The sequence below is a fragment of the Pempheris klunzingeri genome, chromosome 23 (assembly GCF_042242105.1).
Source record: "Pempheris klunzingeri isolate RE-2024b chromosome 23, fPemKlu1.hap1, whole genome shotgun sequence".
NCBI classification, from domain to species: domain Eukaryota; kingdom Metazoa; phylum Chordata; class Actinopteri; order Acropomatiformes; family Pempheridae; genus Pempheris; species Pempheris klunzingeri.
In genome coordinates this window covers 6,131,038-6,154,721 of record NC_092034.1, presented here as the reverse complement: position 1 = coordinate 6,154,721, position 23,684 = coordinate 6,131,038, and the positions used below count along the sequence as shown (strand labels likewise).

Genomic DNA, 23,684 nt, shown 5'->3' with positions numbered 1-23,684 from the left:
AAACACGACACTTTGCTGTTTAAAAGAAAAAAAAAAGTCAAAGTCAAAGATTCTGGATCTCATCTTCATTTATTGAATCCATATTTGGACACATAACACAAAAAAGTTGGTTTATAAGCCAGTGTCTTATATAAAAAGAATTAAAAGTAGTTATCGGCCCAAATCAACCCATTGTTAAGACAGTGAATACAAACTGAACCGACACGACTATGGTATGTCACCAATACATGATGAGTGGAATAAATGATCATTGCCTGTGTGGGATAGAGAACCTGATGGTCTATTGTACACAATGTGAAACTGGAGTTTCTTAGGCATGTAGAGGAGGAAACAGTGGCTATTGTGGTTTTTATACAATGGGTGTGTCTGTGTGGATTGGTCGATGGGACTTATGTTCTCAAAGCTTCCACTTGTGCACACAGTGTGTCTTTGTTAGCACCAGAGAACTCGAACACCTGAAAGACACGACAGACAAGAGGGTTAAATAGAATAGTTCTACAGCCCAGCAAACGCCACTCATCTACATTGGGCCTCATGCAAGAGCAATTTTGTGCCAATTTGAAATCCTGCTTTTTTTTTTTCTGGGAGGTTTGATTGTACGAGGTACAGTTACACCAGCTCTGGATCACTTGTGAATTTAATTTGTATGCAAGAAATTGATGGAAAAATGGAGCTAAAAAGTGTGTGAATATCTGGCTTAAATTTAACAGGTGGCCAAAAACAGAACTTTAAATGAATGATAATGGTACTTATACCTGCGGGGTGTGTGAACAAAAAATATAAATAAAAATAAATGTTTACCAACTTTATAAAACAAAAGAAAAACGGTGATAATGTCAGCTTTTACACAACTATATTTTCACACAATGCTCACCTTCTTTCCGTTCTTGTAAAAGTGGAATGTGGGCATGCAATTAATTCCACAGAAAGAACTGACGTCCTGAAAAGAGCAAAGGGAACAACAGTGAGATGGATGAGTCAAAAACATTGCTACGTCCTTAAGCCAACATGTATGAGCCAAACAGTGTGAAACATCCAATATCAACTAGTTTAAAAGACCTTCTGTGCTCTTTAAAAGAGGAGCATACACATGCTGTGAAGGCAGCGATTTAAGATATTGAGAATGAGATAAAGCAGAGAAAGCACAGGTGAAATTAACAGCATTAATAATGGCTGAATTCCATTTAGGTGAGCCAGTTCCAGGGGCTCTGTTATTGTTATTGCGTGCACTCACTCACACCTCTTACTGGGACACTTAAACAATGGAGATATCCCTAATGTTATTCCTTACACCTGTGCTTTTCCTGATTTAGCAAATTTAAATTATAATCCCATTTGGTGTAAAATGGACAATAACACAGCCTATGCTTTAGAGTGGGACTACCTTCTGACTAGCCAATCAGAGGCCTGAGGGAGGCGGGGGGGGGGAGAAGGCAGTTTTGAAAGTGCTGACCTCAAAGCTTCAAACTGTCCACAAACCACTGGTGATCTCACTGTGGCTACGCCCACTTCCTTCATACCATCGGTTTTTTCTTCTTTACATACTGATTTCAGTTTGTGTAGCAACGGGCAAGTTGTTTGTTTAGTATGATTTTATCTGTATCTGGTTATATCTGTTTCTGTTTCAAGTAGTTTCAGTAATAGTTCGACATAAGATTAGGAGCCTGGTTAGAATGCTTTGATCACCAACAGTCTGGGTTGGGTTGGGTTACTAGCTTTTGTTTTCACCAAACCTGTGTGTGTGTAAGAGCAGGATATACCAGTGGACAGCTACAGTTTGGGAGGGAGAAGCCAACAAAAATGCCACGTGGTTACATAAACCAGTTATGTCAAAAGCTATAACGCCTATTTCACAATGCTGTTAGTACTGAAGGGAACAAAAGCCCATTTGCATTTTTGTGGCCCAGAATTAACGAGCAAAAACAATCAAGCAAGGTTTTAACATGTGTGAAACAGACAGAAAAACTCTGCACTTTGGTCACATGAGCCAGCTGTGGTTCCACAGGGCCTGGTGAAATGGATTTCATGAATAGTCCACATTGCTTTGAGCATTAATGACATGGTAACCCCCTACAAAACCAGGAAAAAGGACAAATACTTTAATCTTTGCCTCACATAACACCAGAGTTTCTGAAGTAAAAAGAAAGAAAAGGAAAAAAAAACACTTACAGCAGCATCGTCCACATCCACCTTCAGGAAAATCACATTCTTGTTCTCAGCCTTTTCTGACTCTTTCTGCAAGACAAAGAATCAATGAGCATTTAGTTAGTCATGACACCCAGGATGTACACGATGTCTGCTGCAACACACCCGTGAGAAACACAACGTACAGACGCGTTTCTGTTCCATTTTAGAATGAGAAAAAAATTTTACAAACATGAAACCTTAGTTCTATTATTTAATAAAATATTAACAGCCATCAAATTTTCCACCTAAGCAGGCATTTAGTACTCAAGTACTAACAGCCTGACAAATGGTTGCCTCAGCAACAATGTCCCTCTCAGCAGAGCTGCTTCAGATGCAGCAGAAAAGGGCTCATAGGGACATTATCAGATCACTTAACAGAACTTAAAAACAGCTCTCATAAACAGACTCACTTTGGTTCTCATTTCTCAACTGTGGTTCTGACAAGACTTGAGTGCCAAAATTATCCACTTACTACAAATTCTGGACCGATTTGTTTACAGGGGCCACACCATGTGGCTGTGAAGTCCACCACCACCAGCTTGTCTCCTGCTTCCTTCAGGATGAGTTGAAACTCCTCCTACAGACAATGAAAACAGAAAAAAAAAAAAGTCTGTAACGCAATTAAGTAACCTCAAGTCAGTGTTGCAGCTTAAAACGCAGAAAGTAATGTTGCTGCTTTGCAATTATTTTTACTTATTGATTGTCTCACTGACAACAGCTACAGTCATTGCACACTTAAACCTCAGTGTGTGTGTGTGTGTGTGTAACAGACAGGAATGCTTCAGTTAGTACAACCAGACGATCAAGCCTGAGGGCTTCAGACAGACAGACATGTTTATTTTGTTGTACATCAACTTCTAAAGACTTGTTTACTCTGCATGCAACACACCTACAGTGACACTGTGCATCCGATGGAGGGATCTCTTCTGTCATCAGGCATTTATTCATTCATTCAGTGGAGTCTTCCCTTATACCTCAAGGTATATTTGTGATTTTGGGGTATAAAAACTGCTTGAAAGCCTGCCAAACCCTTTTAGTCAAGCTACTAGTTGTATACAAAGACCAAGCATCCATGCCTGCACCAGGGTGATAAACACAACCACTCTTATGATGGAACCTTGTCAAACCACAGCCAGGACTCTCATCTTAATTAATATCATACTTGACGTTAAGCTACACGATTATGCACCTTTTGCATGATCGTTTTCATGATGGTCGTTAACGATGTGAGTGTTTCATAGCTGATCACACGGCAGTAAGTGGAAGTGTGGGTGCTATGACTAGAGGGAGAGCACCCAGTGTGTGGACGGGTACGGCCTGCAGTGGGTGGCCCTCATGTTAGCTACAAGTTGTTAAAGCTTGGACTCGAATAGCCGCCAAAAAACACCGCCTCGGGTCGCAGCTGACACCGAGCAGTAATGTTTGCTTGAGCTAAAGCCTGAGGAAAAGGATGCAACGAGCATTTCAAACATTAGCAGCGTGACAGGCTGCGTGCAAGGTGGCAAAAGTCCAGTCTCACACACACACACGGTGGCCGCTAACAGACTGAACCACACACTCCCCTAGCCTCCCTACTCTGCTTTTTAAGTCATACTAAGAAGGGTTTTTTACAAGAACTAATTCAAGGCTCGTCTGAGGAGAATGAATAAGCTCGAAAACTCCAGAAAATGAGCTCATTTAATATGGCGAAGGGGAAAGCGGCGCGCAGCTCGGTGCCGGTGGAGTCACCATCGAACGTTACAGACCTAAAATCATCAAAATGTGCTAAAATGGCGGCTAACAACGACGGTGAAACGATATAAAACACAAGTAAGGTAAGAACTTACCAAGCTTTGCACTTCGCGGACCATTTTGTCTGTTAGGTGGATGCGTCGCTTGCCGGACGAGGAGCAGAGAAGTTGGGGTCTCTTATTTTTTCAAAGAACACGCTGCGTTTTTATTGCAGCTGCGTCAAGTCAGTCAACCGTCGCCCCGACCAAAGCGGAAGTAGCTTTGAAAAATAAAAGCCTATCATTGCGGGGGCGTTCTAATAAAAACAATGAAAGCGTAAAAGCAACGAGTGCATGCGAAGTGCACTTTAACTACATATAAATTCCGTGCAGATTTCTCAATTAAGGTATCATTTGTTTTGGTTCTGTGTCCCGCATCGCAAAGCTTTCTTTAATGAAGACGTTTATTTTGGAGGTTGGAAATTACGTAATATTTTTCATTTTGAGTTGCTTCACACTCGAAATGGCTTTTGGGTGTTCCCATCAAATAGATACATACAGTGCAAAATTGTCTCTCTTTTACAACATATTTCGTGCTTCTATGCGTTATTGAAATAATTTAGGAGAAAAAAAACACAACCTCGACATCTGATCATCGGCGTTTTTAAATCACCAATTATACTAACTTGCATGATTATTTAGTGCATGATAGTTATTGTATGTCTTTTTATCCATCTTCTATGTGTTGCTATTATTTCAATAATTACGGAAAAGACGCTGGGCAATGACTCAAGTCACAATGACTTGACAAATTCTCGGTTTACCGTAAGCGACTGAGTCAGCGCAGCTCACTTCCAGCGTAGCCCAGTACGTGACCTGACGTCATTGCGTCACCACTGTAACGCTTCCTCTAATGGTATTAAAATATCCCTTTAATTTATGTATTTCTTGTGCAACAAATAAAATAAAATACATGGCAATTTTCCTAAAACCGAACCCAAACTTTCAAACCTTTTAGATTTCAAAACTTCCACATACTACATGTTAAACTTTTCTTCTTAATAGTAAATCTTGTCCATTTTGGTGTAGGAGCATAAACACTTGCATACCCGTATGGTTTATCACACTGAGTGATATCCTGATATAGTGCATCTTTTTTGGACAGATGGGGTGCAGAGGGGCCCCAAAGTCAACCAGTACTGACACCTAGCACAGCTTTCCATGTGCTTGGTGCACACTCATACAAATGATTAATTATTAACAAAGACCAGTGGAGTCCAATGTCCCTCTGATACTGATAAAGTTCAATAACTGTCTCATTGTTTTCAGCTACCATAAATTAAGTGATTCTGAAAAGGGCTGGGTTTTTTTTGCCAGCTTCACAATACTATAGTTTGTCAGGTATACATTAAGTTTTTCCCCATTAAGTTTTGGGATTAGTCTTTGCTAAACTAACACTATATGGCATAAAAAATGCCATATTCCTTTAGGTATGCAGACCCCACACTTCTACAAAGTAAACCATGTGCTATTCAAGTGGACTCGCAGCTTCCTGTAACCATGGAGCTGGGGCTCTCATCACCACCACAACCGTATGAAATTCTAATTAGCGTCTAAAAATACAGCCTATTCCCTGATCAAACAAAAAGCTACACTTGGTAGCAGGAGGCTAACAGCTCCTGCTCTATTATCTAGACTCAGCTCATTTTAGGAATGAAAGGATCACACACATCTTCAGTAGGTTTTTTTTCCTGTTCTCCTCAGGCCTAAAAGCAGGACATGCATTAACGAATAGCTGATTTATTTATACTGTATAGATACCCACAGTCTGCAATATGAAGTCCAACACATAAGTGAAATACATATTAGCTATTACAAAAGCTCACAGTAAATACAAAAGTTAATTAAAGTGAATAATATGAGTATATCAGCAGCACAACTACACAGATCATCCAGGTACAAGTCTTGTGTCGACCTCACAGAGTCAACTGTAAACTGTCCATCCCGTGCCATGCCGATTTCACACGGCAGTCTGGGCTCTCCAAAACAAAGTACTGTACACTCAAATATCATCCAGACAATTATCTGGATGATGGTCAAAGCTTCAGTCATCAGTAAATGTTCAGATTTGTATCTTGAATTTTAGAAATACCCATTTGATTCGTTTTCTAAATGCATTTAGAAAAACACGTGCCTTACAGTGAATGAAAATCCCAAATTGTAGAACGCTCCATTCCACTTCATGACTGAATTGAGAAACTGGTGTGGTTTTCCCCTTATTGGTGCTTGCAGCCATAATTTGTTGTTATTGTGATCACAGACACCCTAATGAGCTATACAGAGGTAATGTTAATATGTCCTTCATGTATGAATTTTGAAATAATGTGTCAGACATCAATGATACAGATTCTCCTCCACTGATCCCATGTTCCACATCAGGCTGCGACGATAGCCTTGCCAGTGTTTTCTCCCTGCAGCATCCCCATAAAAGCAGCTGGCATGTTTTCAAAGCCTTTAGTGGTGTGCTCCCGACACTGCAGTTTGCCCTGCAGATACAGAGAAAATAAATTGCACAGAGGCAGAAGCATGGTTAACCCCATCGATTGAGATTAAATCTTCACTGAAGACAAACACAAAAAGCCTGAATTAGATCGTAATTCAGTTGCGTTTTCAGTCGCTCACCTCTTTCAACCATCCCATCAGCCTCTTCAGGGAATCGGGGTGCTTGTGCTGCCACCTGCTCTGCATGAAGCCCTCCATCTTAAGCTGCTTGAAGATCATAGTCAGCTGGGGGTACGGGCCTAAGAGAGAGAGAGATGGTTGAAGAAAAAAGATAATTCAGCGGTAGCTCAAAGAAAAACATTCTGTTAACATACAGGTGTGTTAATCCAGCTCATCAGTAACACAATGTCGCCCTCTTGTGAAAACATGAAAAAAAAATCATCTGATGTGAATCATTTCACAAGCGGGTACCAAGTTTAAGTGGAAAAAAAATATTGATATTATTGTTAATTAATATAGAAAATGAAAGTAGGATAACACACACCTATTTGAGGCGTGGCATCATTGTACGTGGAAATACTTCCACACACAGCTATTCTTCCAAAGTCCTTCATCTGTTGCAAGGCAACACTTGAAAAAGGGCCTCCCACCTAAAACCAAGAAGTGTCAATCAAACTGTTAAAAGAAACACAATAATGAAGTTTAAACATTAAAACACACTGTTAGAGCCAAAAATGTGTTTAAAAAAAAAAAAGAGCATAGGGTGCATAAAGAGGGAGTGCTTTTCAGGCTTAGAGCTACATTATCGCTGCTTACATTTTCAAAGAAGCAGTCGTATCCCTCCGGAGAAGCTTTCTTCAGCGCCTCCTCCAAGGAACCAACAGTCTTGTAGTTGAAGGCCTCGTCGAAGCCCAGTTCCTTGAGGAAAGCCACCTTGGCATCAGACCCGGCTGAACCCACCACCTTACAGCCCTTGATCTTTGCAATCTGGCCCACCACGGAGCCCACTGCCCCCGCTGCAGCATTCACCAGCAGGGTCTCGCCCTTCTGGAGCCCCAAGACTTCTTCTATCCCGTACAGAGCCGTCAGTCTGAGGAGGACAGGAAAGAGTAAAATCCAACTATCCAAACCTGAAAAACCTGGGGTACATCCAGTTCCAGTTCCATCGAGGAACCTCTTTGAGGTTCGTAATGTAAACTCTTTATAATTACTCCCACAGCAAGGTCATTGGTGCAGCTCACCAGCAGGACAACATCTGGAGCCTTACCCGTTTATTTTCTCAAAGAAAGAGAAAACTCAGCTGTTCTGCTAAGTGGACAATGTTTAAAGCGGCTGAGAAACAACACTCTCTCTACTTTTAAGCAGCCTTAAACACAGCGGGGAAATGGAAACATTTTTTCCAGATTAGAGTCTTATCTCAGATTTACTCAGGGAAAGATTATTCTCTCTATGCACAATAGTTCACACATGGGAGCAGCCTAGCTAGGAAACCTACCTGCTATTTACATTTTTTTGCTGTATCTCTTTAAGCACATTTGTTCTGAATCTCGCGCTTTAACTTATCTCTGTGCATTTGTTTTGTCTGGATTCAGCTCAGACTGCTTCATGTCCGTCAAACTGTTGGACATTTTGTAAAAACGAACCACAGTGAATTTTACAAAGAGAATTGTATTTTCACTTTTGGAAGCCTGGGCGCCAGATGCAATTCCTCCGTGTTCAATGTCTACACACACAGGCGGCATAATTTCGTCTAACCCTGGCATCCCGATAGCACCCAGAGCCAGGGACAGCGAGACGTCTTGCGGCCAGTCAGGCATGATGGGAATGAGGTCCGCCCCATCGCAGACTGTGTGGGTTCTCCAGCCACAACGACCGACAACATGGCCTCCCACGGGAAATGCCGGGTTTTTACTTTGGATCACTCTACAGGAAAACAGAAGAGAAAGAAGTCACCTGTCGATCAAGTGCATCTCACCTGTTCCCACCTCAGCCCACTGAGCTAACAAAGAGTTTCCTCCCACTGCTGCTGCTGCTGCTGCTTAAGCCACATGGAAGGCATACACGCAGAACACCTAACTTGATGTATTTCAGTGTGTTGTGATTTCCTAGACAACTGCATGAAGTCAAACCATGTGGTTAATGATTTTCACGCGGAAGAAAGTCAAGAAAATACATAACATGTGGGTTTCAAACAGATTCATTCGCGATTTGTTGGAAAGTCTGGTCACAGAGTAATTTATTCTGCATGTTTATCAACAAAAAATGTTCCCGCTGAAACAGACGGAGCGTCTGAACTCTTAGCCAAGAACATTTCATTTGTCTGTTTTCGCTTTTCAGTCACAGCGAATCAAAGGCTTCAGTAATTAGTAGCAGTTGTCCGGCACGTTCTGTTTCAGTAAACACCAGGCATGCACGGTACATCATGACAGATAAAAGACATTCCTGAGTATCTGTGTGAGAGTGCGTGTGTGTGTGTGTTCCTCACTTGGCCACTTGTGTCCCAATCATCACATCGCCTTCATTCATCCGAACTCTACTGAACGGCCTGGAAAGACGAAACAGCGCATTATGTTACTTTTATTTTTTTTTTATATGCAATTTTGGATTAAAGCAGGATTTTGTAGTGATTAAGAAAGTGGTGACAGATGCAGGATCCTACTCACCTCATGTATGGGTCGACACTGAGAAACACTGCTTCCAAAAGCACCTCTGAAACAAAAAGAGACATCAGTGCAGCATCGGTGTACACTTAAACTGAGATCTTCCTCTCCGGTATGTGACTCAGCAAAATGTGAGACAAATAGTGTGTGGTCCTCTTCAAGCCTAAGGAGAGATAATAAAGGGGGCCAAAATCATCTTACCTCCATCTTTGGGCTCAGGGAGCTCCTCCACCCTGAGCTCAAAGTTGCTGTCCTTCGGGAAGCCGTCAAAGTGCTTGGTCAGGACCCATGTCTTAGCCTGGACCATGATTCTTTTTTCAGGGCAGCTTTGAGAGATAGAGCAGTTGTTTGGTATTACACAGAGTAAGATTTTATACAATATTTCATTTGGTGTTCAAAATAGAAGATGTTAGATGTACTACTAAAAAAAAAAATCTTACTTATTCTTTTTAAACCAGCAGAAGTTACATTAGATTTTATCATATACTGTTAAATCAGATTGCAGTTTTAGATTATATTTAGATTGACGATACAATGATGGTATGCTACACTAGGAAAAATAACAGAAACAGGTTTACACATACAGGTAAAAAAGCAAGAGGAAACAAGTCCCATCATTTTCAGATTACACAACCACATCAAGGAACTGATAATTACTTGCAAAGCAACACAGCACTCTTCTGGTTGCAAGAAGACAGCACTGAGTACATGAGTTACGTGCAACGATATCCAAATACTAGTGAGATGACACGAATTATTGGTTAGAAAAAACAAACAGCATAAAACCACAAGCTCAGATGTGAGAAGTTAAGGGTGGATTGCCAGTCTGCCTTGTGTTTATGACGGCCCTACTTATGAAATAGCAGATAATCTAGCCCTTACGAGCGTATTATATTATATATAGCTCTGTAAAATGTATCTGTAGAACTTACCAGATGTAGTTGTTCACAAAGAAATGGCAGGAGAGGATAACTTGTCGAGAACAGGAGCAGACAGTGAAAGCGTGGGAGGAGAGAAGGCGGGAGTCGAGCTTCAAGCGTTGAATCTGATTGGCTGGGAGGTCAACGCGGCCCCCAAACTTGTGACGCAGTACGTTACGTTTTCCTTGCGTCCCGACGTACGGGCAGTTTGGATGTTTGGCGCGGGCCGATAGCTAGCTTGGACCGGAATGCTAATGAAACGGACTTCTGAATAAAATTGTAAGTAATGGAGTAACATTTCTTTAGAAGTTAGACATTTGTTGGCAAACACATACAAAACACATTGCTTTCGACAGGAGCCATGAGAGCTAGCAGGTTAGCTACCTGTGGGTAGTGGACCGTAACTGTTTACTTTAGCTAGTTAACTTAGCTGTTGTTACGGAAATGTTTTGTGCCAAACACAACATTTTATTTCCCTGTTTTCAGCCTAAATACACATCCATTCTAACTTTAATAACCCATATGAATTTGTATTTAAAAAATACTGACAATTGTCTTATTTTGTTATAGCAGTTATATCAGCTGGAGACGTTTTTCACAGCGGTTGTCTGCGGACCAACCTGGGATAAAGATTTGATTTAACGCTAACTAGTTGTTGTTTTTATTGTCGGAGTTGAAAGATTTGTCGCTATGAGAGTGATATTTTGAGAGGACACGAAGTTAGATATCGTCGGGTTTATGGTTTTCATAATGTCAAATAACCTGCCAGTTAAAGTCTAGTATTGACCTTAACTGCGGCTGAGTTGATAAATAAACTTAACGCTAGCTAACTGTTTAATCATATTAAATAAAATGAGCAGCTCCGAATAAACACTCATGTGCCAAAAAAGAGTGCGTATTAACTGCCCTTACTACTTATTTTCTTTGACAGGATGAGCTGTTGTAGCAGGACTTTCTGGATTGGATTTAGACAGTTTGCACTCAGTTGTCAGTACAGTACAAGAGGTACACCTAGCCAAAACCAATCCAGTCTAATTCAGGAACTATGCAATAGCTAGATGAAGGTTATAATGTTCAGATTTATTTTGTTGAAACTGATGTGTTTATTCATCTTTATGTTCTTTTTTTTTGAGATCATGAATATGTTTTTCTGTATATGATCCCTCCCTCTTTGTATTGGTCTTCATCTAATCCTCCATACTCTGCCTTCTGCTGCTGTGTGACTGACTAGCACAATAACATACACAGAGTGCCGAACCATCATGCTAGACGGTGGCCAATTTGTGGACGCCCTGGGCCGTCTAGGTTATCCTGGTGCATCATCGCTGAAGGCCTCCGAGTTCGACTGGCTGTTTGACAGTGCCCCAGAGAACCTTCACTTTTTGCGCTTTGTCTGTCGGACTCTAAACCGGAGCAATGTTCTCACCAGAGAGGAGGCACATGCTTTTCAGGAGTTGCGTAAGTCTGGCAAGCCCATTCTGGATGAAGCAGCCTTGAGTGAGGTTCTAAAAACCATTGGACCCACTGTTGGGAGCAGTGCAACCGTCTCTTCTTCATCTTCGTCCTTCGCGTTTGCAGCAGAGGGGGATGTGGCCATAGAGGACCTGGAGGCAGAGCTCCAGGCACTGCGTAAAGAGAAAGAGCTGAAGCAACGGCGCTACAACAGGTTGCAGGTTGTGGCCACCTCACGTGCAGATGTTGACCTACGACTTAGTGCAGAGCTAGAGAGCGCTGCGTGTAAGCTAAAGGAGGCCAGTGCTTCCATTGGAGCTGAGAATGCTGACACCAACTCTCTTTTACAAAAGTTAACAGATGAAGTGAGTAAACTTGGTTCATATCTCCCAGTTCCATCGGAAGCAGAGCAAAAAGGAAAAGGAGAACCTGTGGCCCCATCAAACCTTTCTGTCCCCAAAAGCTCCACTGTCCTGCTCTCTCAGCGGCCCTTGGATCCCTACCTGCGCCAGGAGGAGCTCAACACCAAAACGCTAACTGCGTTCACTCAGAAGCATTTTTTTCAGGGCATCTCTGACATTGTTCAGACTTCTTGCTCTGAGCGCTTCCAGGTCCTTGATCTCAGCTCTTGTGAAGATGGAGAGGTAGAGGAGACTGAACATGAGGGAAGAGAGAGGGAGGAGCGGGTGGTGGAGCACAGGAGGACAGAAATGGCCAGACTTCAGTGGTCTCATATTGTGGCTCAGCACCAACTGATGCAGGCCATGGCAGAGGAGAGGAGTGTCGTAGCTGGACTGGACTGGCTCTCTGAGAACTCCTCTCATACCAAGGTAAAGCAGACATATATGGTGTATTTTAGAGTGTTCAGACTGAGTTCCTCTCTAATGCTCTCCTTCATATCTATGTCTTCACTCTACCAGAGCATTTCCACATCCTCCTCACTGCATGTCCGTGAGGTTGTGTCTAGGAAGGAGCTGCAGGCGGTGGAGGCTGAGCTGGAGTCTCTGCTCCATGGAGTAGTACCTGCTGCCCTTAGGGAGTCAGCCAGGCTGCTTAATGTGCCGGTTGTGAGGGGAGACCTGGCTCTGCAACTTGCCAGACAAGACTACTACACATCCAGGCAGGATCAGGTTAGCTGGTGATATCACCCATTTAACCCTGATTTTGTATGTACCAAGAATTTTATACTTTTGTCCTCTTGTTTGAGAGTGACCTTCTTGCTGAGTGGATTTACTAATACAAGAATTGATGACAAAAGTCATTTGTCGATTATCAGCTATATGCAGCCATACGCATGTCAGAATCAACCATGGAACCACAGTGTGGAATAAAGAATCAAAAGCCAAAGCAAAATGAAATGTACATTTTTCCTCCTAGGTACGTGATTACCTGCTCCGCCAGAAGGCGTCCTTTGACCTGGTGCTCCTGGCTCAGGAGATGGAGTTGAGGAGGTGGAGGATGTGTCTTAAGCAGCTGGAAGATGTAAACAGCAGACTGGTAAAGGAAGGTGAAGCGGCAACCCTCAGAATCGAATCCCTGGCACACCCCGACCTGGCCATCAACCCCAAGCCCAACCCTATCATCACCTGTAAGGATGTAGCCTTCAGCAGGTAAGAAGAATCAAGATATATGTACCATAGACCTGTTTTAGATCTAAAACTGTTTAGATCTTTTTCTAAAATCTAAATCTAAAATTTCCCTTCAATGTAAGCATTTTTGAAGCATTTATTTTACAAATTTCAAATCTTTTTCTACTATACCTACAGACCCAAAATAGAATTATTCACTCACCTCCTCTGCAATACGGTGGTGCCGTGTAGGTGGCCCATGATACATTTTATCCTTCTTAAAATACAGTCTGTCTCACGTTGGAATGTTTGTATGCGACTCTTTCCTCAGACTGCTCCAGATTCTGGACCGTGATTCAGAGCAAGGTCGTTCAGAGCCTTTTCGGACTTATGAAGCATTGGACCAGGCTGCTCGTGACCTCGCAGGCAACCTCCAGGTGACCAGAGATGCTCTAGCTGGTGCTGGACGTGAGCAGTACTACACAGCTGCTCGTCTCAGTGGTGACTGTGAGGCGCTCCACAGGGCAATGTACACAGAGCTCCAGCAGCTGGTGTTACGGCCGCAGGTACGTCCAACGGCCATCACTGACCAGGAGCTGCTCTGCCCCAATGCACAGGTGGGTTTGTTTCCTTTTTTTCCCCATGCACTGTCGCCTTGGTCAACCATACAGAGCGTGTATAAGAAGCAATCCTTAATGTGAGTTAGTTGATTCTTAAATTACTCGACACTCTTGGTGAGGGAAGCTGGTAGCACAATGTGTTTTTTCTCTTGCACACTTTTCACATATATCACAATGTCAAGCACTTAAAAAAATACACGTTGGTTGTTAAAGCACTGTGATGAATTGCTCTCAGAAGGAACTACTTTACTGCATGACACAAGCTATTTAAGACCAGTGTTATGTGTATCTTTCTGCTGACCCTGTGTGCTTGCTTGAGAATATTGATGTTTTTTACGTTTTACTTACTCACATGCACAACTGTGCTTGCTCCTCTTCAACCAAAACAATGTTTGAATTAGAGCTGGATTTGTCTTTGTGTGGATTTGTGATCAAAAGAGAAATTCAATTTAAAGTGGCAAGTTAATGATATAACTTGTAGAATTTATTTTATAGTTACACATTCTGTCTGTTTGAGATGTCAACAAATATTTTCCTCAATTATCTTGATAAATTATCTTATTTTCGAACTAATTATGGTTGATGTTTATGATGACCTAACCTTCTGATTAGGCCGTTCAGGGACCTCATAACTTCATATATGTGCTCACTTAGCCTTTTGCTATTTATTTCTTTGTCCATTTCTCATCCCTTTTTTCTTTGTCTTTACAGGAGCTGACGTCGAAGCTGGTGGAAGCAGAGTCTCAACTGCAGAGTTTGCAGCATGTAATGCAAGAAATCATGGGGGAGGTTAAAGCCAAGCGCTCCCAGCTAGAGCGCAATGCCCTCCTCAGGCGGGAGAGGGAATTATACATCTACTTCCACTTGGATGCACGGCTGCTGCAGAAAGTAGTGGAAGATCTGGAGGGCAAAATGGCCGCGAAGAAAGGGCAGCAGTAAAATATGCCAGAATGAATGAGGAGCGCTTAAAGCCAGCTCAATCTCAGCGTGAAGTTTCTGTGCCAAGGGAGTCAACCTGTGTTATATAGTCTGAAGAGATCTAATAAATACATTCTGTGCTGTCAGTGGAGGAGGTTTACTGGGCAAGTCCTGCTCTGGTACAAAGTGTGATCCCACTCAAAGTCTGGACCTGCACTTGGTTTGTTCATAGAGTCCTCACTGTCACATCTTTGGGACAACAACACAACTTGAGGGGGGGGGGAGTTTGGTCGTGAAAGAAAAGTGCTGCTAATATTATGATTTATGTTTATTTCAAACAATTTCTACATCAACTAATCAGAAAAGAATTTAACATTTTATTCTTGTGATGTTCTGAAAAAGCTTCTTCCTTTCTTTTTTTGTTCCAAGTCATCTAATAAATAAAATATTACCTTTTATCAAGGTGCTGTTGTTATTTTTTTTGTTTGCATGTTATTCTGTGTGTTGTTGAGATGCCAGTTTAAACCAGGCCTGTGTGTAATTGACCTATATCTCCTTTTTTGATCTTTGGCAGATCTTCAGGTAGAGAGAGAGTAGCAGGCATTCTGACAGGGAGGAGATGGAGCAGGCAAGCAGCAGGTTGTACTCAGGACCTCTGTCCCAGGCGGCTGAGAAGATCCTGGCAGTTCTCCGGGCCCAGAGTCTACATGCAGCGAGACAGAACCACAACTACTCCCACAGGCAAAGTCAGTCAGGGCATAAGCATAGAAAATCTTACTTAAGCTTGCTGCAGTACAAAAAAATCAGGGACTTCATTTAAAAGCAACAAGTGACCTAATTTCTTGTAGTTTGTTCAATTGATGTTCATAAGATGCCTGTTTCTTAACTGCTCAACAGGCTTTCTCAAAGCAGCTTATTATTCATACACTTGCCTGCTATTTTCTTGTCTCTTTTTCTTCCAATATTTCCCTCTCATCACAGTAAAGCCTTCTGCAACTAATATTTTCTTCTAAAATATTTTGGCATTGTTTAAACCAACAGAAGTAGTATTGCACTATTGTAGCTAAATGACGTAAAATATTAAATAGGCATATTCCATCATAGGTACATACAGTATCCAACACTTGTTACCAATATTTTAAAGGACAGACAGACAGAACCAGCATTTGTGTAAATTATCATGAAATATGTTGCTGGTTTCTATAGCTTTAAATCCTTTGTATTAGACAATGCACCACTTCACTTTGTTAGCACATTTTGTAAGTAAATGTAAAATAAGATCATTTAGACTTGATAGGACAGACTGTTTTTTTTTCTATTTTTGCAGCTCAATTCATTGTATATAAGTTATTTAATGTTTGATTCATTCAGTTTCTCAGTTTCCAGAAAGTGTATGATTTTCTCCTTTGTTCATGTAGCAGTGGAGAGGTATTATGGCAGCCAGAGGGAGCCTTTGGCTCACAGCAGCTGGAGCATGAGTCAGGAGGAGAGCAAAGATGGAGACATAGACCGGTGAGCCAGATTAAGTAGAAGCTACACACAGATATGAGAACATGCACTTATGTTTAAGTATCAGTTTAATTAATATTTTTATAGGCAATAGTTTGTTTTTAACTGCTAACATTTATAATTGAGGTATACTTTTATAGACAGCCGTAGAAATGTATTCTAAACCTTAATGTACTTAATGCAAGTGTAAAACAGAATGGGTAAAAGAAATGTTTTGGCTCAGATCGTGGTCCCGGCCTCAGGTGCCCTCCTTTTCCACTTCCTACCATGAATCTTCCAACCGGTGGCAGAGCTCTCAGACTTCGGCCTGCTATCAGTCCTCGCAGACACGAGACAGCTTTCGATCATCACAAGTCTCTTCCTGTTCCTCCTCCTGCTGGGATTCCTCATTCCAGAGGCAGGCATCTCAGACTGAAGCGCATTATGAATGCTCACAGATTTATTCCCACAGAAAATACTCCAAACCCCCTGCTTACAAGTCCATCCAGGCTCAGTCTTTTTCTCAGCATGAGGTCGCTGCATCTTTTTCCCACAGAGACAGATACACCGACCAAATAGCAGAGAGTGTTTTTGAACATCAAGCTGCACCATGGATAAAGTAAGCAGCAAGGGAAATGGGGATGGTGTTTTATGGTTGTAATCGCAGTTAAGCGTTGCATGTATGTATGCATATGATGCACTTGATATGTAGTCAAATATTTTCTAGCGTTAAAGGAACATTTTGCTCTCGACATTTTCCCTTTATATAACCCTTACATAACCTTGGTTAAAATCAAGGAAAATGAAGTTTAGCATTTATTTATGATCTTCTATTGCTGGTTTTGTGAGTAAGAGGCATGCATTATAGATTTAGCATACTCTGTCTTTTCACCCTCATAGTCCCACTGAAGATATCAGGCCGTCTTTCATCCACAATCCTTCTACAGGCGATGAGGGTCCAGATGAGGCACTGTACCCCACAAAGGAACATCCCAGTACTTCTTTTGCTTGTCATCCAGTTTCATCCTGCCTTAAAATTAATGAAGAGACAGATAACAACACATCAGGTGCACAGAAAGAAAAGAGAATTGCAGAGAGCTGGAACATCCCTAAAAAGAAACTACCTTCAGACAGTCAAGCAAAGTGGAAGCTACCTCTTTCCAATCTGACTGAGGAGGTCACTAGTGAGGAAGATGGATGCACAATTTATCAGCAACCAGAGTCTGGAACAATCAAAACTGGAGGGACACATCCACTTCCCAGTGGCTATGACTCACATTCACTCAATCTGATGAGAAATGTAATTAGGGAGGAAAGGGTGGAGCTGATGGTGGATTCAGAAAATATGACGGAGGCAGGTACAGGACACGCATCAAGCATGGAGCATGAAATGCAGGATGGAGTTACGAAGAAAGAAGAAAGACATGGGGATACAGCCATGCTAAATGAGAAAGGATCAGCCAATGAAAAGGGAGGAATTCATCTGTTGGGAACAAATAAGAACACTAGTTTTGAGGGGAATTTGAATATATCTACAAGTGCCGCGGACAAAATGGTTGACCGTGAGAAAAATGAGAATGACTATGAGTACAGAGCTGATATGCCTGAAATCAAAGATGTTGAGCATCCGCATGACAATGAGAATAAAGAGATATCAGTGGGAGACCATACAGGCAGTCTAAAAAAGATCTCAGCATCTTTAGTAAGAGGAGACCACAAGGTCTGTTATCGCCAGGGTGAAAACACTCAGGACATGGGTCAGACTGTGACTGAAACGGGCGAGAAGCACCACACAGAAAACCCTCAGGTGCGTTGTGAGACCAGCAAATTAGTCCTGGGTGACAACGGCGCTGATAACCAGGAGAGAACTACAGGGGAAAGAATAGATGTGATTGAGGTCAGCTTGGAGGTGGAAACAGTGAGAAGGACAGAAGCACGCACTGATACGAGTACTGAAGATAAGATGGAGACAGAGCAGAGCCTTTGTTCTGATGTCCAACTAAGAGAGAGACAGTGTGAGACAGATTATGGAGAAGTCAGTGAGCTAGGAGAGAGGGGGAGAGACAGAGATGAGCCAGTGATGCAGCCTGTGGTTAGTGAGGATGAGAGTACATCTGCAGGCAAGTGCATGATGAGCCGTATTGGTAAGAATATTGTTGTATTGTCTTGATTTCTTTTAAGGCAACCATCTTAAATGTTTACATGTAGTATTTGTTCTCTGTTTTTTGTTTGGAATTAGTTTTAGTTTTTAAAATAATACAGAAGATGTATCAAAATCAGCTTTATGCACATTTTATGTTATGTTGAGTCTCATCCCGCTGTGATTCAACTGTTAACAAGTGTGCAGTTTGCAGCATTTACCTCTAGAGAGTGCTAGAATACTTTTTTATGTACATACTTAAACCAACTGCAGGAGTGAATGTCCCCACAATACATTAACAGTATCATTTTTGTAGTTAGCACAGAAAGAGGGTTTCAAGTAAGCAACAATTAATCAAAATATTATTGATATCCCCATATGTCCAAGTGCAATATCACAATATCACAGGAGCTTCAATTTTTTGATACAGGTAAGTGTGTCAAAACGTTATACTGTAAATGAAAAATTGTGGTGCTACAGAGATGCTGGGGCATCTCTGTATTCTCTGCAGTCATATTCTCCAGACATAAGGGAGCATGCTTAAACATGCTTAGATTTTTTTCAGTGGGAAAATGAAATGCAATAATTGCCATTCCCCCTAAACTTGTGACTTTTGTGAAAATAATTGCAATTTGATCTTTTCTGAGTAGCATTCAACCAACAACCATAACAACTCAAGCAGAACCATAAATGGAGAGAGAGAGAGACCTAAAGAGGTACTAAAATGCTACTAGTTAAAGTCAGAATACTGGGGCCGCATTACATTAAAGAGAGGGAGTCTGGAGTTTCCAAATCTGGAACCAGAAAGACAGTGTAAAAGCTATGCTTAAAGTCAAGTGTGTACAACTCTCACATGTCGAGATAAGTTGAAATTTGAGACTTTATTTGTTGTTGAAAAACAAATAAACTGCTTGAACACATTCTCGTTCAGCCCAGGACACAAACATAATTAATTTAGCCATGGACTCAAATTAAAATTGTGGGGACTGTTTTTTGAAGCCAGTTGCTAGTTTAAGAAAACAATACTAGAGGGTGCTAAAGCTTTTCAAGTTGCATCAGACTCTTGCTGGTGGTTTTCAGCCATCTTTCTTTCATCGGCACAGCGGCGATGACAGAGCAGTGCTGAGGAGACTCAGCACTGATGAGGGATGCTGTGTGCCCGCTCACATTACAGCCGCAGGAAGGGAGCTTGAGCCTCAGCTGCTGAGACAATGCTGAGTCAACTCACACGCATACACATCTGCAAAGACACACTGAACAACACAAAGTTTTGCCGTAACAAAATGTCAGTTTGATTTTCAGTGTTGGCTGACCTTGTCCCGTCACACACTGTGGAAGCACCCATACATGCTTACTCAAACACATGCTTACATAACAGAGTGGGCTCATTGATTGAGGACGTGTCTGAAAAGTGATGATCTGATAGAAATGCTCTTCCCCTCTAGAGGACTCGGGCAGAAAAAGTTGTTCCCCGCCAACATTATCCCAGGAGTGCAGGACAAAAAGGTCAAGGTTCAGAGCTCCCTGTCACCATGGGAACCATCAGCACCATGACAACGTACAAGTGAGTTTCTATGAAATACCTTATTAGATGACAGCTGTACTTCACAATGTTGTGACTACATACAGCAATACTGATTGCCCCAGACATATTTTAAGACTATTTTAGAATTTTAAGGACTCATTTGATTTTTTCTTAAAGTCAGCAAGACGAGAGAAGGACAAGAGGCAAAGATCTTGACTGAAATTCAAGAAACTCCACTTTTCTGACTTGTCTTTTTTGTACATAAATACAGATGTGTCGTTATTTTTGCCTGTTTTCGTCCGTCTCCCATTCTGCCTCCATAATCCTTGTAGGCAGAGGCAACAGTGTGTACAGCAGCAACACACCAAAAAGTCCTGAAATTCAAATAGCTGCTTTCAGAAGGATTAAGCTTCTATTTCCCTGATGCACATAGAAATCAATCTGGCTTGTGTGAAACGGGGTGCCGTCGGCAGTATTGCAACACACTGACAAGTGATAGCTCTCCAATGAGCCGTAAAGTGAAAAAAAAAGGCCTGACAAAGTAGTCCACGATACATATTGCAGAAAAGGAAGGAGAGCAGCAAAGAGAAAGATCTATAAAGGGAGGACGGGAGGTGGAGGGGTGGTGTGGGGAAAGAACTGAAGAGGAGAAAAGTGAAGGAGAAGAAGAGATAGAAAGGTGCAGGACTGAATTGCTATAATCAGCATCAAACACCCAATCCATTCTCTCTCTCTCTCTCTCTCTCTCTCTCCTAATTCACTCTCATACACTCTCCTGCATCAAGCACTGGGCTACGGGCCATGGCCTGCCTCGGTTTTTCTATCTATATCCTGTAGCACAGCACTCTGGGGGGGTTCATGACTTTGTCAGCAGGAAAACTGGTTGTGTTTACAGGGAAATGAGGAAGACTCTCCTCAGGGAGCTGAATCACAGGAATTCCTACATACTGAGCCTTCCGCTGACAACCATACAGAATTGTGTGCATAAACAAACCCACACATGATCTGAAAACCCACAGAACACCCAACTTCACATCTCTTACCTACATTTCAAAGAACTCAGGTGCACACACTCAGGTCTTTTGCATAAATAGAGATGGGAGTTACCGGTATGAATAATGGAGATGTTTTTAAGATGCTGGGAAGGTTACGGGGAGTTCACGGTGTACGTCTTGAAGGACTTAAATATTTGTTTATCACCTTTATTACCACTTCACATTTTTTCTCTCATCTACCCACTTCTCCACTGACCACTATGGGATCATAACACGTCTGTTGGGTGACAGCGTCATAGCTTACGTTTTGGTAATGTGCCTGCTTTTCTATCCAAAGTAATATTTATTATTTATTTTCTCCTCTATCACTTGCACCTCTCACAGGGCTTAACATACAGTGCCATGCTGGCTGTGTGACGTATTATCACATCACATTACATACATACATATGGCACAGATCATTTATATACTGTATGTCCTACACACGTAATCTGTCAGACAGATTCAGGGAATCCTTTCAAATCTAAATAGATAGTGTCAAGTATTCATTGTCATCCAGCCAAAATATTTGTCTTCATGAAAAATAAATAAGTAAGAACAAGCATGAGTGACACTACTTCAGGCAGGCTGTCAGACAAACAGTGTCTCGACTGTCTGTGTTTTTGTCTGGGACACAGCGCTGTGGGCTGAATGTGTGCCCCCGTCCTCTCTTCACATCCTCCTTTTTTATTTTTCCTGCTTTTCACTTGTTTTCAATTTTGTTGCTCGCCCACCTGCTCACCTGTTTACTTTCTCAGCTTTTATTGTCTCTTTCACACATTTTATATTATCCAACTGGATGCAGAACCTGCATGGGAATAACTAAATAGGACATATCTGTGTGAAACCTAATTATCTTTAACTACGTTTTGAAATTTGACTGTTTTTTTCTGGCTTTTCTAAACTGATTTGCTGTTATGTATTGAATTTCAATGTAAGACAACTAACCCAGACAATGAGAATGCCTTCTGATGTTGCAGAATGAGACCTTCAGAATCTATTTTTGCCTCTCCTGATCTCTCTGTTTCCTTTGGCCCCGTCTGACTGCATAATGTTCACCATTTCTGTTGTGTAGACTGCTAATGGCAGTAGCGGGTGGAGCAGCTCAAGTGTGCTACTGGCCCTAGCAAGCACTTCTGCTGCTGGACAAAACTCCCCAGCACAGGACTTGGCCTCAACTGCTGCAAAACCCAGCATAAAAATGGAAAACAGCAACCTGCCTACTTTCCAGATGCTCTCCCACCATCTTCCCTTAATCCCCTCCTTCCCCTTAAAGAGGAAGCATGAAGTACTTCTGGACCAAAACGCTCATCCTCCTAAAATCTACCTAAGCAGGCGTCCTCCAAAATGGACGGCACCTTATTCCTCTCAAGAAAAAGCAGCGGAGGGAGGAGTTAATGAGCTGAACAGAGACAGGCCTCAAACCTCTACCCCTGAACTTTCAGCTATGCTGCCAGAACCACAGACTCAAGTCAATTCTTCACATAAAACAGGATTTGTGTTTGCGGTAAATAAGAACCAATATGTCCCAAAGAAAACTAAACAAAATCAGCAGAGTAAGGTGGAAGAAAGAGCTGATGAATCAGCTACAAATGCTTCCAAACAAACCTCATCCTCTGTGATCTGCAAACTCTTCCATCACAAGCAGGCCAAATGTGGCCCTGATCTGGGAACAAATGGGCCAAAGATATTCCATGAGGGGGCTAATGGTAGTGAGCTCCAGAACCAATCCAAAGCTGGCTGCCTGACTGCAACCCTGACCTCTGACCCCAGAGTAAAGGATTGTGGGAAGATGAACCCAGTCGAGAAGGTGCAAATGCTTGAGAAGGCTGGGAAGGCAAAGGCGCTGGTGCTAACCTTGGTGTACCAAGATGGAACAACTCAGTTAGACCCAGAACAGGTGTGTGAACCTTTTTTAAGTAACCACTAAACATTGGCTGATGAAACTGGGAAACTTAACATCCATAAGTAATATTTAGCAATGAGAAAAAAGCCTTCAGCTTTGCCTTGTCCCTAGTATTTGTCTCAGTTGTTTAGTTTAAACAGTTTAGTCTTGTGGCTTACTGCTTCATTAACTGTTTGCTCGTGTTAATTTCCCTCTCTGGTCCTTGATATAGAAGCTTACTCCACCAGTGTGTGGCCTCCTCGTACTGATGAAGAACAATCTCAACTGCAGCACACCAGATTACTCGCTTGGGGCAAACGACAGTCTGGTCTACTTAAAATTAGAGCACACACCTGCATGGGCCCAGCAGCACACACACCAGAGACAAGAGCTCTTTATTAGGTCTGTGTATGTGTTTGTATGAGAAATGAGAGTGAAGAATGAGCTTATGTCCATTTGTGCTTTTGTATTTATCAAAGACAGAGTTATGTATGTTAGTGTTTCATACTTATTTAGTTTTAAGCAGGAGTACTTAGGTGTGTGTGTGTTTGTCTGTGTTCCACAGAGATGTGCTGCTACAGGTGCTATTACGTTCTCAACTGGTAGTGTGCTATAAAGCCAAGGATTTGCTTCGTACAGCTCTACAGCTTTACAGACGAGACCTCAGCTGGAAACAAGGCACATGCACTCACACATACACCCATAGACACACAATCATTGAAAGGTGGCTGCTAAAAGTTTCCTCTCAGCCGAAACATTGAAGGCACAAACAACTGGTGTGACAAAAACAACTATTCAACAAAACAAAACAGAGGAGTGTTTGCAATTTCATCCTTCACAAACAACAACAGCTGCAGGCATCTTGAATTATGTTGATCATAGATTATTATAGATTGCAGTAATGACAGGTTTTCAAAGAAGAGAAGTATCAAAACAGACACTCTAGCAGGCTTCTCTGATCAGTCATAATGCAAATATGTCCACATTTCTATGTCTTTATAGATGTGCCTTAATCTCATATCAGTATTCAGTACAGCGTATTCAGTGTAGTGCATAATCTTAAAGAACTGTCCTCT

The 23,684-nt window shown here is 41.9% G+C and overlaps 4 protein-coding genes across 5 annotated transcripts in view; 2 read left to right on the top strand and 2 right to left on the bottom strand.

Annotated features, from left to right (window-relative positions):
- Window positions 1–50: 50 nt before the first annotated feature.
- Window positions 51–4,149, bottom strand: txnb (thioredoxin b). Its single transcript, XM_070854545.1, has 5 exons — window positions 4,014–4,149; window positions 2,660–2,764; window positions 2,170–2,235; window positions 875–940; window positions 51–455 (listed from the first exon to the last, which is right to left on the bottom strand). Exons 1-5 carry the CDS (start codon window positions 4,035–4,037, stop codon window positions 390–392), a joined length of 327 nt encoding a protein of 108 aa, XP_070710646.1. The 5' UTR covers window positions 4,038–4,149; the 3' UTR covers window positions 51–389.
- Window positions 4,150–5,680: 1,531 nt separating this feature from the next.
- On the bottom strand, window positions 5,681–10,036 carry LOC139222517 (prostaglandin reductase 1-like). The gene is made up of 9 exons (XM_070854296.1): window positions 9,991–10,036; window positions 9,260–9,384; window positions 9,062–9,107; window positions 8,884–8,943; window positions 8,154–8,321; window positions 7,215–7,488; window positions 6,943–7,048; window positions 6,579–6,697; window positions 5,681–6,442 (listed from the first exon to the last, which is right to left on the bottom strand). The coding sequence occupies exons 2-9, from the start codon at window positions 9,363–9,365 to the stop codon at window positions 6,332–6,334; spliced, it is 990 nt and encodes a 329-aa protein (XP_070710397.1). The 5' UTR covers window positions 9,366–9,384; window positions 9,991–10,036; the 3' UTR covers window positions 5,681–6,331.
- A 163-nt stretch (window positions 10,037–10,199) lies between these two features.
- On the top strand, window positions 10,200–14,994 carry haus3 (HAUS augmin-like complex, subunit 3). 2 transcript variants are annotated; one of them, XM_070854744.1, is made up of 6 exons: window positions 10,200–10,257; window positions 11,210–12,260; window positions 12,351–12,560; window positions 12,808–13,040; window positions 13,330–13,564; window positions 14,330–14,994. In XM_070854744.1, exons 2-6 carry the CDS (start codon window positions 11,241–11,243, stop codon window positions 14,555–14,557), a joined length of 1,926 nt encoding a protein of 641 aa, XP_070710845.1. In that variant the 5' UTR covers window positions 10,200–10,257; window positions 11,210–11,240; the 3' UTR covers window positions 14,558–14,994. The 2 variants fall into 2 exon arrangements, with proteins under 2 accessions (XP_070710845.1, XP_070710844.1); XM_070854743.1 differs by having other exon boundaries at window positions 13,330–13,615.
- Window positions 14,995–17,576: 2,582 nt separating this feature from the next.
- Window positions 17,577–23,684, top strand: part of poln (polymerase (DNA directed) nu) — a 48,747-nt gene continuing 42,639 nt past the window's right edge. The window contains exons 1-4 of the mRNA XM_070855209.1: window positions 17,577–17,942; window positions 22,372–22,623; window positions 22,841–23,010; window positions 23,174–23,286. Of these exons, the coding sequence (XP_070711310.1) occupies window positions 17,577–17,942; window positions 22,372–22,623; window positions 22,841–23,010; window positions 23,174–23,286 (901 nt within the window). The remainder of the gene's footprint in view (window positions 17,943–22,371; window positions 22,624–22,840; window positions 23,011–23,173; window positions 23,287–23,684) is intronic.

Coding starts and splice junctions, on each gene's coding strand:
- txnb (XM_070854545.1), bottom strand. CDS start 4,037: ATGGTCCGCGAAGTGCAAAGCTTG. Junction 2,765..4,013: donor TCCGCGAAGTGCAAAGCTTG/GTAAGTTCTTAC, acceptor CATTGTCTGTAG/GAGGAGTTTCAACTCATCCT. Junction 456..874: donor TTTACAAGAACGGAAAGAAG/GTGAGCATTGTG, acceptor CGTGTCTTTCAG/GTGTTCGAGTTCTCTGGTGC.
- LOC139222517 (XM_070854296.1), bottom strand. CDS start 9,365: ATGGTCCAGGCTAAGACATGGGTCCTGACCAAGCACTTTGACGGCTTC. Junction 7,049..7,214: donor ACGACTGCTTCTTTGAAAAT/GTAAGCAGCGAT, acceptor TCTTGGTTTTAG/GTGGGAGGCCCTTTTTCAAG. Junction 6,443..6,578: donor TGATGGGATGGTTGAAAGAG/GTGAGCGACTGA, acceptor CTGTATCTGCAG/GGCAAACTGCAGTGTCGGGA.
- haus3 (XM_070854743.1), top strand. CDS start 11,241: ATGCTAGACGGTGGCCAATTTGTGGACGCCCTGGGCCGTCTAGGTTAT. Junction 12,261..12,350: donor AGAACTCCTCTCATACCAAG/GTAAAGCAGACA, acceptor TCACTCTACCAG/AGCATTTCCACATCCTCCTC. Junction 13,616..14,329: donor TGCTCTGCCCCAATGCACAG/GTGGGTTTGTTT, acceptor TTGTCTTTACAG/GAGCTGACGTCGAAGCTGGT.